Here is a 15,426-nt window from a genome sequence, read left to right on the forward strand (position 1 = left end):
CCACCACTCCTCCCCAGCGCAAGCTTTCCTCAAGAGAGAACCTTCCACCACTCCTCCCCGTCCCTGCTCACGTTCCGCGCCCAGCTCCTCCCCAGGGCTGGCCGGGCCGCCGCCTCACCGAATGAATACAGCAAGAGCAGAATCATTCTAGGGCTGTGCAGCCCTCCCCCTGTTATAAGGCCAGAACATCGGGGGTGGCAAACATGAAGAGGTTAGGCCCAGGTCACTCAGCCAATGGCAGCTTCAGGATGAGGCTCCTGATCTCCTGACCCCCTCGTGCCTCACTCTTCCCACTAAGATGAGTGTATCAAAGGTGCTCGGGGTCACCGAGACGACCACACCACGCACTCGGGCACCTTGCTGGAGGGGCCCCGCCTCCAACGGCAAAGCTCTCCTGTGTTCAAGGGCGCCTTCCCCTCCCAGGAAAAGCAATTCCGTCTGGCCCGACAGGCAGGCTCCAGTTCTGGGGGTGATCAGACGAGCGGTGTGCAAATTGCAGAGGGCAGAGAGGGCCTGGGGCGCTGGTGTCTCTCTGTGCCTTGCCCTGGGCACGCTCCATACCCAGGAGCGGCCGGTTACGGCGTCCAAGAGCAGAGAGCAGAAAAGTAAGCTGTGTTCACAGGCTTCTGAAAACTAATGGTCCCCGTAGCGTCAGCTGAGCCGGCTGGTGACCTCGGGCCCTCCTCTTCATCATCTCCACAGAGTGGGCCCCGCACGAAAACAAAGCCAAACAAAAGGAAACAGAATGTGGCCAAACCCCAAATACAAATGAATATTTTTTGGAATACTCTTGTTTAAAAAGCCATCGCCATCTTTAGACTTTAACCGTTCGATTACCCATGGCTTCCGTTTCTGTGAAGAGAATCAAAATATGCGTGAATTCATCTGCATGGGAACCTGCATCCTTAGCAGACCTTCTCCCGGGGCTCACATAAAGGACTCAGTACGGAGGGGTCAGCTCCCAGGGGTAGGGGTAGAATGCAGCTGGAACCTGGGTGATGTCCCCCCACCCCCAAGAGACACCCAGGATTTGCCCTTGATGCCGCAGAAGGGGATGTAGAGGCAGCCTGCCTGGCTGCAACAGAGCTGCCTGCTTCCTGGGCATTCGCTGGACCTTACCAGCAAAGATGGGGAGGAATGTCACCCCACAGAGCCATCCGCAGGGGTGGTGATGGCCCGTGGCTGATGAGCATGTAACTCATTAAAGCAAACACGACTAATGAGTGGTGACCAGGAGAGAGGGCAAAGCGCATTCCGGGGATCGCCCCAGAGACCCCGCCTGCCGGGAGAAGGGGGCGGGCTCACAGTTCTCTTTGGTCAGAGGTGGCGGCTGAGAATGGCCATGTGGAATGTGTGTGTGGGGACAGCATGGGCAGGAGTGCCTGCAGTGTCCTCCCGGGCCACCTTCCTTCCTCTCTAGGCCCCCCACCCGCCGTCCCCGAAAGTCGGCAACACTTAGAGGCGTGTCTGGGGCTCGGGATCCCAGTCCCCCGCGGCCCCCTCCCACAGAGCCGGTCAACCAAAGCTGGACACTCAAGGCACTGAAAGTGGAAGGAATCTGATTGGTCCAAGAAAAAAAAGACACTTAACAAAAAACCTGTCTGCAGAGACTATCTCCCATGCCCCCGGAAGGGGGCCTCCCCGACCCACTGCAGGGCAGGACAAGCAGTCTGAGAGCGAGGCACCCTCCCTAAGCCTGTCAAAGCCCGTGGGGGACAGGTCTTACCACCTGAATGTTTAAAAATGGATTCAAAGTGCTTGGAAATTCCGAGTAATGGACGGTGCTAGGAATCTGGTGAGCAGGTGCCCCCTTCCCTCCCCATTGGGACTTTGGGTGGGGGATTCCCTACAGCTTTTGTCTTTTCCTCCCCAAGTGAGGTTTTCATTGTTTTTTGCTGTCTTTGAAAAATAGCCTGAGGCTTCCCACCCTCTCACCACTCGCCCCAGACGGGCTCAAGAGTGAAAGCCAGGATGCGGGACCAGCTGGGGAAGGAAGGGGCTCCGCTAGACGGGGTTCTGGAAACTGCTTTGTAGCGCACAGCCTTCCTGCTGGTGTGTCAGGGCAGGGCTCCCCCACCTTCTCTTCTCCATGGGGACCCATCTAACCTGCTGGCCCTGCACAGAGGACAGAGAAGCTGGGTCCTCTGCCCACAGGTGTCCACAATGAGCAGCCAGGACAGCTGGCCCTCTGATCCCAGCTGAATGAGGGCTGGATCTGAACTCAGCGCCAGGGCTGCTCGGTGGACCGCTAAAATCAATCCGAGGTCCCTTCTGCAGTCCCGGAAGGAGAGATGCTGCCCGGGTAGGAATTAGGGGGGGGGCGGGCAAAGGCGTCTCCGCATATCTGCGCCTGAGCCCCCCCCCATCGCCCCACTGCGTGTCCCCCTAGGCCAACGCCTGCTCATCGTCACACACCCCTGCCCACTTAGGGGAGACCAGAGGGGTGGGGCAGAATGGGAATGCTAAAAAGTGTCCCCTCCGCTCTCCACAACCTTCGCTTCCCTGTCCGCCTGCTCGGGCCAGGAGAGAGCCCAGGTCAGAAGAGACACGTCCTCCCGAAGAAGAGGGAAGGGCAGGCCCAGGAGGCTGGGGCATGCACAGAGCACCATCCTCGGGACGGGGTGTTTCCGGGAGACCTGCTCCCCACCTGCCGCGCCGGCGGAGGAGGACGAAGGCTGGGCCGGGCCGGGAGCGACGCGCAACGCCCCTGAATATCAGGGAACGGCTGTGACAGCCTCGTCCTCTGCCCCGCAGAGGCGCCCGGCCGGCCCCGGGCCTACACGTGAGTCTGCATGCGCTGCTGGAACCGCTGCCCGTAGTCCGAGTGCTGCGAGGTGTAGGAGAAGCGGGTGGCCGTGGCGTACTTGCCGATCGGGTCGTACGCCTCGAACGGGGTCCGCTCCAGGCCCGACGGCGGCGCCTGCGGGTAGCCCAGCCGGTAGGTGGGGTAGCCCGCCGCCGCGGGGAAGGGGTGCGGGTTGAACTTGTCGTAGTTCTCGTAGGACAGCGTGCTGGCCGAGTCGGCGCCGGCTGGGGCGGCCGGCCCGGGGCCGGCGGGCTCGGGGCCGAAGTCGGACGCGGGGGCGCGGCTGTAGGAGCTGAGCTGCGCGTAGCCGCTCGAGTGCGAGAGGCGGGAGGCCGGGCGCCCGTCGAAGCGCGCGGGCCCGGGGGCGCGGTAGTCGGCGTAGAGCACGGCCCGCGACGCCGGCCGGTCCTCGTGGGCGCGCACGTTGTAGTAGCCGTTGGTGGGGTCCTGGGGACGAGGGGCGAGGGGCGCGGTGGGGGCGCGGCCGGCTGCACCTGCCGGGGCCCGCGGGGAGCCCGCGCCCCTCTTCCCAGCCCGCCCGCGCCCACCCCGCGCGCACCTTCATCTCGTACTCCTCCCGCGTGTCCAGGGCCTCGCAGCGCAGGTCCTGCTTCAGGTCCACGTCGTCCTTGAAAGACTGCGGAGCCGCAGGGTGGGCGTCAGGGCCCGGCGGTTCTCATCCCACGCCGGCCCCGCCCCAAGCCCAGGGCCGCCCGAGGGGTCTGGGGCCCCGGGCACACTCAGGTTCTGAGTGTGCGCCCAGCCCGGGAGAGGCTCTGGGGCGCGGGGCATGGGAAGAGGTCGGAGATCCGACCTGGCAGCAGTTTTATGGCTGACACACAGTGTGACCTTGGGTGTGTCACAGCCCCTCCCCGGATCGGTCTCCTCCTCCCCCTCTGAGCTATGCGGCAGTTGGATCAGAAAACTTCTAGGGGTTTCCAAGTCTGACTGTGTGGGAAGGACCAGGCCAAGCTCCAGCCGACGGAAGGTCCCACTTGCCTGTCCTTTGCGGCACGGAAATTAGCCTGGGGAGGACGTGTGCGTGCCCGTGTGTGCGTATGTGCACGAGCATGTGTGCGCCCGTGTGTGCACATGTGAGCACGTGGGAGTGTGTATGGGGGGGGTGTGGGTGTGGCAGGATCAGAGCCCATCACCAGAGGGTGGACAGATGGTGGTCGGTGGTTAGCAGAGCGGGGGGCGGGCCAGGAGGAGGGGACCCTCACCGAGTAGATGGCCTTCATGACCCGAGTCGCCGTGGACACGCTGGCGGTGTCCTCCTCCCGGTCTGAATGCATCGTGAGTGGCTCCCGGTTCACAGTCTCCACCTTGATGTCCAGCTTCCTAAGGGTCACGTCCTTGCGACCTGCACAGGGAAGGGCAGGTGGATGCACGCTGCTAGCCTCTGCCGGCCAGCCCTGGGGGCTGGGGGCGCCGCGGGGCTTGTGTGCTCGGGCAGGGGAGGGGGGAGCCGCGTGCGGGTGGGAGGCCCGGACTCACTGCCTTTGCGGCGTCGGTAGAGGAAGAACACCAAGGCGATGAAGAAGAAGGTGAGCAGCGCGCCCGCGCCGATGGTGGCCCCGGCGATGATGCCCACGGGCAGCACCTCTTCAGAGAGAAGGGAAGGCTGGGTGAGGCCGGCGGCTCACGCGGACCCGAAGGCCGGCACCAGGGCCCCGCCGGCACCCATGCATGGGAACGGCATTTGCCTCAAGTCAGGGGGAGTTGGAGAGGAAGGTGTCCATTGGGTCTGGGGTTAGGCCTGAGCCTCAGCTTAATCCGAGTTGGGAGCATGGCCATGTCCCCTCCCTCAGCTGTGACACAGCATGACTCTGGCCCTGGGTGTCCGTCCACCCCTCTGCAGCCCACCTGCCTGCGAGGCTTGGCCTTGGCTTCCTGGGCTGGGATGCTCTGAGCTCAGCCGTCTCCACAAACTCAGACCCGCCACCCGTGTCCCCCGCATCTCTCCACCACGCCACCTCCTCACCCTGGCCAGGGCGGCCCCGGCACCTGCCTTCCCAGGGCTCCGACAGTTCTCCTTGGCTGCCCTGCTCCCCAGAGCTAAGCAGGACGCAGGGAACCTCCTCCAGCGAACTCTCCCTTCCTGGCAGTCCTGGATGGACCGGATCTGCGGGACGTCCTCACCCTCCTTGCTGGGTCCTGCCGTACTCCCTCCACTTCGCTCTTCCCCACCTCCCCTCGCTGGCGCTCTCAGCTAAGACACCCCGGACGGGAGCCCCCACTTGTCTCTCCCTCCTCAGAGCGTCCAGCAAAGTCAAAGGCAGCGCCTCCTTCCACATGCACGGTCTTACGGGAGGAAGCGCGTGCTTCCTAGCAGAGGAAGGATTCTCGAAGAGGCGGGAACCACTAGCTGCGGGCGCCCACCATGTGCCTCCTCTCTGCACCCTCATGCCAACCCAGGGAGGTCACCCGTCCACGAAGCATCTGATTTTTCCCCACCTGAAGTCCTTCGCTTCCCCACTCTGTTCTGACCCAACAGCCCCTCTAGGGCCGGGGCGGCGTCTTGTGCGCAGCCGTCCCTGCAGCCCCGGGCGCGCGGCAGATCCAGAGGGGCCGCTAGTGCACTTTGGGAAAAGGGGGTGGGTTTCCCCAGCTGAGCACAAGCGCAGGCTCTGGAGGGCAGGCCCCCGAGAGGGTCGTCTCCCCACGAGGACCGCCGGGGAGAGAGGAGGGGCAGAGCCCCCGGCGGCGCGCACCCCGGCCACGGTCACCTCGTTCCTCCAGCTGGATGATGGCCGTGCCGGGCCCGAAGCTGTTCCAGGCGGTGCAGTTGTAGTGCGTCTGAAAGTCTGCCTCCATGACGTTGTTGATGGTGAGCGTGGACAGCACGCCGCTGCCCGCGTCGGTCCTCTCCACCGTGTAGCGCTCCAGGGTGCCCGCCTCCAGGAAGTTCTCCTTCCAGGCCCAGGCCTGGGCGCACAGAGCGGGCAGGGGAGGCGCGGGCGCGTAAGGAAGGGCTGGTGCCGGAAACACCTGGCCCACACTCCAGGCGTTCCTGTCCCACGCGCCCCGTGCGTCCCTCAGCCCAGCCCAGCACTCACCCTGCAACAAACCCAAGTCACCCTCTTGCCCCAAACCTTGGCATGGGATCTCCAGTCTAAGGGAAACAGCGGCTCCCAGCGTGATGGAGGTAGGAACGTGCCGGTATGCCGAGGGACATTCTTTAAAACGCAGATTCTTGGAGCTTAAGTCTTAAATGTGCATCTCCAGGGGAGAGCGCCAAGATTCTCTATTTTTATAAGAATCCCACCGATGTAGATGTGGTTGGGCTGGTGAACCAGCGTTTGGTAGCCCCTGATGTCCCGGATGGGGGGTCAACCCTGGGCCCTGAGCCTGGCTGTCCCTTGAGCCCCTGTGTGGCCTCCCTCCCCCCTCTGGGCCTCCCGGTCCTCATCTGTGAAAGCAGAGGACCAGCCTGGAGTTGTATGCCCAAGGTTTGTCCTACTCATGACTCAGACTTTAGCCTCACCTCTAGCCAACCCGCAGGCATCCCCACCTGAACCCACCTGGGAGGTTCTGGAGACCCACCCCCAGACTCTTAAAACAGGGAAGATCCCGCACAGAAAAGGGGTATCCCCATCCTTCTCATCCCTGACCTCCCAGCCGGGACACCCCCTTCATGTCCCCTCCCTGAGTGGAGCCCGAGGGAGGGGGAGTGGCTGAGCACTGGCTCCTTTCCAGGGATCAATCCTCCTAGCTCTGCACGGGAAGCCCCCCGGGAGCCGAGCCGCCCGCTGCCCAGGCGGCCGTGGTAATGAAGTGTCCCTGGGCAGCCCTGGAGTTAGCCAAATGGTCATTAAATGTGATGAGGGGTTTGACGGTTAATGGTCACGGGAGGAATTAATGGCGCATGGTGTGGGGACGAGGAGAAAGGAGGGGCAGGGGGGCGCGTCGGAGGAGGAAGACAGAAGGGGGCAGAGGGCCAGGGAGCCCAGGGGCAGGGTGGAGGCCGGGGGGTGGGGGCAGGGAAGCTGGGAGAGGGAAGGAGATGAGGCAGACAGAGCAACCCCGGCCTCTCGCACCTGTCGCAACGGCCGCCCCACAGCCACCCGACCAGGCGGGGACACCGACCCCATTTTGTGGATGACAAAACGGAGGTTTGAAACACTAAGTAATTGGCTCAGGGCCATGTGACAGGTGAGGGAGGAGGGGCTGTCCTGTGAGCAGGGATGGGGGCAGAGGGACGCAGCCCCCGGGGCACTGGCCGGGACGCAGGCGGCACTCACGATGCGGTCCGGGGGTGGCGTGCTCCCGATGAAACACTCCACCTTGCCCCCGTCGCCCCTGACAGCATACTGCACCGCTTCGCTGGAGATAATGGGGGGCCCTGTGAGCAAGAAGACGCAGTCAGGGCCGGCGGGACGCGGCAGCACCTGCCCGCCCAGGCCCAGCCCCGCAGGCCGCTCACCGTTCACGTAGAGGGGCACCTCCCTCTCGGCCACGCCGATCCGAGGCACGATGGCCCGGCAGGTGTACGTGCCCGCATCGGCCTGGGTCACTGACTTCAGCAGCAACTGGTTGCTGTTACTCAGGACCTGGGCAGAGAGAGCAGCCTCGGGTGGGGAGCCAGGAGGCCTGGGCCCCTGGGTCCAAGCGGGGCCCCGCATCGGAGGCATTGGGAAGAAAGCAGGAAGGGCCACAAGTGAATTCCCGGAAGGGCAAAGGCTGCATCCCCTGACTGTAAAAAGGGCCTCACTGGGGCCCTGGGTCTCCACTAGAGTGGGCTGCGAGGGGCAGAGGCCGGCGAGGGCAGCCGGAGCTGCGGTGACTTCAGAGAACGCAGCCTCTCGGTCTGTTCTAGAACTTTCCCTGCCAAGCCAGACAGGGAGTCTCACCCTGACATCCCTCTTCCTGCAATTCCAGCCCAAACTATCTCATGCCGGGGTCTAAGAGCTGCAGAAACCCCTCCCTCCACACACACCTACGTCCCCGTGTCCCTCCCACAGGCACTGAGTCGCCCGCTGTTCCACGGCAAGAAGGGGGTTTGATCCCAAGCACTGGCCTCCTCCTTCAAATCCCAAGACCCTAGACACACCGTGGCTCCGACCGGAAAAGCCACGGTGCACCTGCCCCGCCCCACCCCCGCTCTCCCACCTGGGACCGACTCCTTCCTCCCGGCGCTCGAGACGGGCCGCCAGCGTCTTACCATGTTTGAGTCCTTTTTGGTCCAGGTGAGGGTGAGGGGGGGGTTCCCCACCCAGACGCAGGTGAGGGTCACGTCAGAGCCAATGTCTGCGGTCGTGGGCTTGGGGTCAACTACGATCCGGGGGGCAACTGCGTGGAGAAGAGCCCTGGCTAGGGCCTCGGTCTCGTCGGGGCTCAGCGCCGGCCAACCTGCTCTTCCTTCCGCCGCCCTGCCACCCTCCCGGCCTGTCGCCTGTCCTGAGCTTCACGGAGCCCCGCCCCTACCCCTGGGCCTTCGGGGCCCCGCCCGGGCAGCACTCACAGTGGACGTTGACTAAGGTGCTGACGTTGGTGCCCCCCACTTTGTTGCGGACTTCACAGGACACGGGCTCCGTGAAGAAGGAATAGTCGACGTTCGTCTCATAGCGACTCTCGTGCGCGTCTTCAATCAAGAAGCCGCCCTTGGCCCACCTGGGGTGGAGGCGTCGCGGCGGGGATCAGGCCCTGGACGACTGTCACCCACAGCCGGGGCGCGATGCCCCCGGCAGCCCCCACGCCAGGCCCAGGCTGACCCCAGCCCCCACCCCTTGCACCTGTAGCCCAGAATCTCGGGGTTGGCTGTGGCCTGGCAGGTGAAGACGACGCGCTCCCCCTCCTGTACCGTCTGCGGCTCAATAGACAGGGTCACCGTGGGAGGGTCTGCAAGGCGGGGGACACGAAAGGTCTTTTCTGTCCCTCAAGTGTCTTTCTCTTCCTAACCCACACACCCAGCCCTCTCCCTGTGCAGAGATCTGGGAATTGCAGTGAAGAGAGAACCAGGGCCAGTAAGAAGGCATCTTCCTCACCTTTACCCCAGGGAGCCTCCAGGGGGCCGGGCTAGGGGGCCGGCTAGGGGGCCGGGACCCAGGCTGCCGCCTAAGGGACACTTAGCGGATGTAAAGTGCACATTGGCTGCGAGGAGTCAGGGCAGCCTGGCGGGGTGCAGGTGGGGCATCTCCGGCCCCTGCCCATTCCCTCCCTTTTCTGGGTGGAGGGGCTGTACCCCCCCCCCAACGGCAGTAGGCTCCATGCTGGCTGCTCTGACACTGTCCTGTCCAAGTGCTCCCCCAGCCCCAACAGCCGGCAACGGGTCCCCAGTCCCTTCTCTGAGCCCCAGGGGATTAGATGTATTTCAGAATTTGGAGTTTTCCCCATTTTAGAAAGGTGCTGGTGTGCACAGACCATTTGTTACGTAAGACCCCCAGCGGGGTCTGGGCAACACCTCATAGTGAGATACGGGTTAAGTAAGAGACTGTGGAGAACCTTAGTCCATGTTTTGCCAGCAAACTGGATTTAGTTTGGGATTTCAGAGAAGACCCTGTAGGCCTGCGTTTTATCTTCCTCACCTACACAGAGTTGGGAGCTGAGGCTCAGAGAGGTGAAGTCACAGCCCAAGTCTCATGCTGGGTCTGACCCAAGAGCTGCCTGACTCCCAGCCCGTGCCTCCCCCACGCCCCCCGCCCCTGCAGGATCGGCATTCGGGGCTTCTCCGAGGTCGCCCCACACTCTCTCCCTTAGCCCAGTCCTCCCCCCGGCGCCGCGGCAGGACCCCCGCTCACGGTGCACGTCGAGCTCGATGGACGTCTCCTTGCCGGTGGGCGTGGCCTCGTTCACGCTGCGGCAGGTGAAGACGCGCCCGATGTCCAGGTCTGTGGGGTTGATGAGCAGCTGGCTGACAGTGGTCTCTCTCTTCCCGTCCTGCAGCAGCTCCTGGGGTGGGACAGCGGGAGACCGGGTCAGGCTGCACCCCCCACACCGCGACCAGGATGACCCCGCAGAGACGGGCTTGCGCTAGGGGGGCAAGAGGACTTTAACCGGAGCTGCCGCCCTCCCCACCCCTGCCCCAGCCCCAGCCTCTTAAAATAAATAGACTCTAATAAAATAAAGACTTTATTTTTTAGAGACGTTTTAAGTGTATGGAAAAACTGAACAGAAAATGCAGTGAGTTCCCATCTGCCCTCTAGGACCCACAGTTCGCGCTCGTGAGCATGACACACGAGGGCCGAGCACACGACTGACGGACCCGTGTCGGGCCACGGCTGCTAAGTGCCGCGCCGTTTCTGCCGGAGCCCACGCTGCATGGCCTGCCGTTCCCCGTGGTTCGGAGCCTCATTCCGGGGACTCAGGGCGGCCCAAGTCCCTCCTCTTCTGCACCATCTCTGCGACCCTCCCGTCCCCAAGACCCTCCAGCTCGGTCTGTCCTGCTCTGGGCACAGCAGCTTCACCCGGGGGGCTGTGCGTGAGCTGGGTGCTGGGGTTCTCCTGCCAGACTGCAGGCCCCTGGAGAGCGGGAAGGCCCACGGGCTGTCTCCCCGGCTCAGCGAGGGCCACTGAGGCCCTGAGGCCCCCAAACGTGGTCACCAGAACCTGTGAGCTGTTTTGTGTAAGGCAAACCACACCACTGCTCTCCGGCAGCAACACGCAGGCCTCTGCTGGGCAGAGCAGGGCTGGCGCCGTGCAGGGCGCAGGCTCCCCCTTCCCCCGGCTGCTCGCCCGGGACCTGCGTCTTTAGAAAACCAGAGAAGGGACGTGAACGACAAATGGCTGTTAACAAATCAGCTCGTTTGGTTGCCAGAACATTTCAAAATATGAAGCCCTACAGGAGAAGAATTACAGATATCTTGTGCTAAAAGGTTAAGCACCACTGAAGCCGGAGTGTCCTGAGTCAAATGGGGAAACCAAGGCCAGAGAGCAGGGAGCTGTCCAAGGTCACCCAGCCTGTCAAGGGCAGGGCTAACCCAGTTCTGCCTGGGGCTGCTCTCCGAGGCACACAGGTGAGTGGGTCTCCCACGGCACCCAGCAAAGGGCTGGGCACACCTGTGTGTTTGCCCGCAGCTGGCAGAAGCACCTCACACTGGAGAGGTGGATGTTCACTCCAGCCAGCGCCACCCAGAACATCCCCTGGTGACTCTGCCACAGCCTGCTCACTCAGTCGTGCCAACCAGAGGCTGAAGGAAGAAGGCCGAGGGGCTCAGTGGAGTGCAGCCTGAGCCACGTGCAGACCCCAGCTCCGCTGCACACCAGCCCTGTGACCCCGGGCAGGCATCAGCCTCTCTGACCTTTGGTGTCCCTCTTTGGTGAGTTGGACAGAACACCAGCCTTATGAAACTCCCTTGAGGATCCAGAGGGACTGTCCATTAGGAGCTCAGCATACACTGTGCCCTGCACACAGTAGGTGTTTAATCAGTGTATCTGGCATTAGCATTATTCTTCATTTCTGCTAGCCACTGAACGCACCAGCGCACCATGAACGTGGGCGCCCCCTCCTTTCCTCTGGATCCCAGCTACACAATAAGGGTTTTACCAGATGACGTACGAGCTCCCCCGTCACATCTGTGCCCCCCGAGTCTGGGTCAGGCCCACCTGGGATGGGGCTGAGGGGTCTGGGGGAGCAGCAGGGTCTCACCGTGCTGGCCACAGCGCCCTCTTGCTGTGTCCCATCCCGGAACCAGATGATGGTGGCGGCCGGCTTGGCGTTGAAGGCTCGGCATGTGAGATTGTGGGGGGTGCCAGCTTGCAGCAGAATCACAGGGCCGCCATCGATCCTGGTGTCCTCTGGGGGGACTGCGGGGTGATTAGAGCCATCAGTCAGGGTGCGACTAATCCCCTGACCCTGCCGGCGTCCCTCCCGCTGCACGTCTGCTCCGTGGACGGCCGCTGCTGCCTGAACTTGCAATCTGTACACCTGTTGCCACCAGCGCAGCCCCCGACCCCAGCAGGTTCCTTCCCAGCCCGTCTGGTGGATGAGGGGTACTCATCCGCAAACTGGGGAAGAGCTAGGCTCTCCAGGACCGGGGTGCAGCTCACACTCCGGGGGCCGCACGGGGGGGAGGCCTCACCCTGGGCCAGCCCGGTGAGCCGGTCTATCACAGCCACCTCCCGAACAGACTCCCTGCCTCCAGTCCCCCGGCAGACACATCCATCACCACTGGCAGGTTATTTTCTCCCACGCAGCTAAGACGGTGCCCCCTCCTTGCCCAGACACTTCGGAGGCCTATGAAGGGCCATGGGGGTGCTCACTAGCGTCTCGGCCTGCCGCTCAGGGTTCCCCCAGGCAGCCCCGCACCTTCTCGCGTCCTCACCTCTGCTGTCCCTCCCGCAGCCTGCTGCACGGGCCCTCCTGCCACAGCCGGCCCAGCGGTGGCTCCAGGCAGGGGCTCTGAGCTCCCAACCGACCTCATATTGGGGTCACTTAGGATGACTGTTCGGGCCCCCTTCCCAACCAAAGCTCTTGTCCCCTGCTCCCTGGTTTTCTACCAACTCCAGGCCTAGAGGCGGCCACCATCAGCTCCTGCTAACTGCTTGAGGGATTGAATGGGTCCGATTTCTGACGCCAAGAAATAGGCCTCTTCTTGTCCTATCCCCACAGGCTCCAAAAAGCTCAGACGGTGAGATGACACGTTCCTTGAAGGCAGGGCTGCTTCTTTCTCTGAAAGCCCGAGGTTTAGCCGAGCTCGGCTGACAGCAGGTCCACGGGGAGCGCAGCTGTATGAGTAATTAAGGGACTGAAGCGGCAAAGGCGGGGTTTTGGGATTTCGGTGACCGTCCTTCTGGTGGCCCTGTTGTCATCAGGCCAGCAGTGGGAAAGGGCTTGGTTTGCCTTCTGCTGGGAAGACCCAGGGAGGGCTCGGTGAGGAAACTGTTGAGAGCAGGTGCTGGAGGCCCACAGAGCCTCACGGCGGGCAGGGCTGCCCCGGGCTGTAGGAAAGGCCGGTCCTGTGCTACAGTTTCTGCTAGAAAGGCACCACCTGCACTGTTTATTTTCCGCTCAACTCACACACACAGAGGAGCAGAGTTTCCGAGCAGACTGCCCTGATGTTACACCCCTGTGTACGGCTGGTCACCTGTCGTGTGATCTTGGGTGAGGCCTTCAGGGGAGAGTCCCTCTTCAGCAGGGATGCGGCACTGCCTAACCCGGGGGCCCTCGTGAAGGTCAGCAGGGGTGCTGGGTACGGACTGCGGTGTGCAGGCCTGGGTGACCGTGTGCTGCGTTCCCGCTGCTGCTCGGACGAGAGCCAGCAGTGCCCCCGGCTCCGGGCCAACAGATCAGCCGAGGCCCCGCCGCCTCCTCTTTGCTTGGGGCTCTGCCCTGTTCCCCTGTGCACATGTGGAAGTGGGGTGCGAAGGAGACGCGTGGATATAGAGCCCCCACTCGGGGTCTCCTCGTCTGCGTGGGCCCCTCCGAGGTCACACCTGCGGTCTCACCCAGGAAGGACATCCTGGATGGGCAGAGATCCTGTCCATCTGCGGGGTCAGTACGCCCTGGGTCAGACGGAAGGCGCCGCCTCCCTTCGGCTCCCCCTCCCTGGAACGCTGGCCCTTTCCCCTCCTTCGGGCAAGACCATCCATCTGTCGCTGACCCGTCTTTCTCTCCGTTTCTGGGGCAAAGGAGAATTGTCTGCTCTGCTGTCAGAGGGCGTGTCCGTGCGGCTGCTTGTTTACAAACACATTTTCCTAATTTGTGGCAAATCTGTATGTAGGTCTGTGGCCTCAGTTTCCTCGTTTGTAAAGTTTTAAAAATAACGTAGACGACTCTTCCCCAGCGGCGTCGTCGACTGGAGATCCCAGACGTGCAGCCGGTGAGCTGTGACGCGATCCAGTGTTTCCACCGCTCGTGGGAAGCCGACCAAAGGGCCCACACGCATGTGACCGCGCCTGCCACTCTCCGCAAAGCATACTTCATTAATCCTTTCGTGGTAAATACCATGGACCCCAAATGCCAGACGAGGCCCCTGAGGCTCGGAGAGGTTACGGAATGTGCCCTGAGGCAGGAGAGGGAGTTAAGGGGCACGGCTGGTGGGGGCCAGCCCACCGACCCTGGGAACCTGGAGCCCTGCCGCCGCCGTCCCCACGGGGCAGGGGGTGGGAGGGGGAGGCTGCAGGCCTGCATGTGGGCGCCGTGTCTGCAGGGGAGAGGGAGGCCGCTGCTCAGCCCTGCCGCAGGGAGAAGGAAAGGCTGCTGCTGCACGAAGAAGGCAGACTGGAGCGGGGCGCGCAGACAAGGGCTGTGGCTGCAGATGGGGCGGGTCTGCCGGGCACTGGACGCAGGCCACTGTCCACTCTGCTCAGTCTCCGGGACTGGTACCGTGAGCACCGGCGTACAGAACCGGGTGAGCAGGGAGCGTGCGAGACGAGGCCTGTCTTCTTAGCCTGCACACGGCTGCCGGTGGCAGGGGTCTGAGAGAGCAGAGCGAGCACGAACCTCTCACTCTTTTTCTTCTTGGGGACTGTCCCTGCCCCCCAGGCCCCCCAAGCCCCCCAGATAGGCTGGGAAGTTCCACACACTGCCCACAGACCATGCCCTCCAAATGAGCCACCCAGCGTCCCCGCCGCGGCTCTCCCTCAGTGGCTTGCAAGCTCTTCAACAAGGCACTCTTCGTCTGGGTCCTCATTTATATTCCTCTTCCAGAAGCCTTTCTTGAACAAAACAAGCCACTGGATGCCATTATAAGCCCCACTCCTGCCATACCTAGGGGCTTAGCTGGCTTTTTCTCATCTTTGCTGCTCTGTCTCTGGGGGTCTGGGGCAGGAGAGGGGAGGGGGGACCAGGGGCTCCTTGTTGGGGTGGGAGTCCCCTGGGTGAGAAGGAGGACCTCCAGGATCCACAGCAGAGGCCGTTAGGGAGGGGAAAGAAGACAGACGGGCTGCCGAGAATCTCGGGGTTCCCTCTGATGGCCTGGGCTGGCGCGGGCTCACACACACCCAGGAGGGATGGGAGGTGCTGTCACCCCCGCGGTGCCCCATGCCCATCCCCGCCGGCCACCCGCCTCTCGCCCTGACCTCAGGCTTGCACCTTGCTCACGAGCGAGGAAGTGCGAGCCCCCTCCCCCCAGGCTAGAGTCCTTGCTGCCCTGACACCTCCCTGCCCAAGCCCCAGTGGTTCACAGCTGCCTGGGCAGAGCGGCTAAGAGAAGGCTGATGTCACCATGCTGCCTTACCGATGAGCAAACTGAGACCCAGGGTTCGTGACCCCTCGGGGTCCCAGTGCCAGAATGGGCCAGGGCTCCTGACCTCCAGCTCCCAGGTCAGCCCTTCCAGACACAAGGACGACTTCCTGCGCCCCCCTCACCCCCACTCTCCCGCCGGGTAAAACCTTCCTGTGTCCGAGCTCGCGGCCTCAGTCCTGCTCTCCCCCAGCCCTTCCAGGGGCTTCTCCCACGTTGCAGGTTTCAGGCAATGAGATGGAACAGAGGGAGCCCAACAGAGCACACGAAGGCAGCAGAAGGGAACGGGCCAGCACGGAGGACAAAAGGGAAGAGGTAGGTCCCGGGCAGAGGAAGCCCAGCAGAGGCAGAGGGAGAGCACCAGGCTGGAGGGAGCCAGAGGGGGTGTCCCAGCCTGTCTCCTGCAGGGGCCAGTCCCCGCACTATGCAAATGGCCCCGGGGCGGGGGGGCTCTCACAGAGGGACCTCTGCTCTGCTCCAGCAGGACGCAGCCCA

General features: G+C 63.2%; 1 protein-coding gene across 3 annotated transcripts in view; it reads right to left on the minus strand.

Annotated features, from left to right (window-relative positions):
• KIRREL1 (kirre like nephrin family adhesion molecule 1) overlaps positions 1 to 15,426 on the minus strand; it is an 86,732-nt gene that overhangs the window by 1,342 nt on the left and 69,964 nt on the right. Inside the window, exons 1-13 of one of the 3 annotated variants that reach the window (XM_032317444.1) lie at positions 12,245 to 12,332; positions 11,394 to 11,551; positions 9,547 to 9,697; positions 8,542 to 8,647; positions 8,271 to 8,419; positions 7,971 to 8,098; positions 7,233 to 7,407; positions 7,051 to 7,151; positions 5,536 to 5,734; positions 4,304 to 4,411; positions 4,030 to 4,169; positions 3,366 to 3,443; positions 42 to 3,253 (exon numbers count right to left, since the gene is read on the minus strand). In XM_032317444.1, the coding sequence (XP_032173335.1) occupies positions 2,777 to 3,253; positions 3,366 to 3,443; positions 4,030 to 4,169; positions 4,304 to 4,411; positions 5,536 to 5,734; positions 7,051 to 7,151; positions 7,233 to 7,407; positions 7,971 to 8,098; positions 8,271 to 8,419; positions 8,542 to 8,647; positions 9,547 to 9,697; positions 11,394 to 11,551; positions 12,245 to 12,272 (1,998 nt within the window). In that variant the 5' untranslated portion in view covers positions 12,273 to 12,332 and the 3' untranslated portion in view covers positions 42 to 2,776. Of the gene's footprint in view, positions 1 to 41; positions 3,254 to 3,365; positions 3,444 to 4,029; positions 4,170 to 4,303; positions 4,412 to 5,535; positions 5,735 to 7,050; positions 7,152 to 7,232; positions 7,408 to 7,970; positions 8,099 to 8,270; positions 8,420 to 8,541; positions 8,648 to 9,546; positions 9,698 to 11,393; positions 11,552 to 12,244; positions 12,333 to 15,426 lie in introns of those variants that run through there. The other 2 variants (XM_032317443.1, XM_032317442.1) reach the window with 2 other exon arrangements.

Source organism: Mustela erminea, chromosome 17 (genome assembly GCF_009829155.1).
Source record: "Mustela erminea isolate mMusErm1 chromosome 17, mMusErm1.Pri, whole genome shotgun sequence".
Lineage (NCBI taxonomy): Eukaryota > Metazoa > Chordata > Mammalia > Carnivora > Mustelidae > Mustela > Mustela erminea.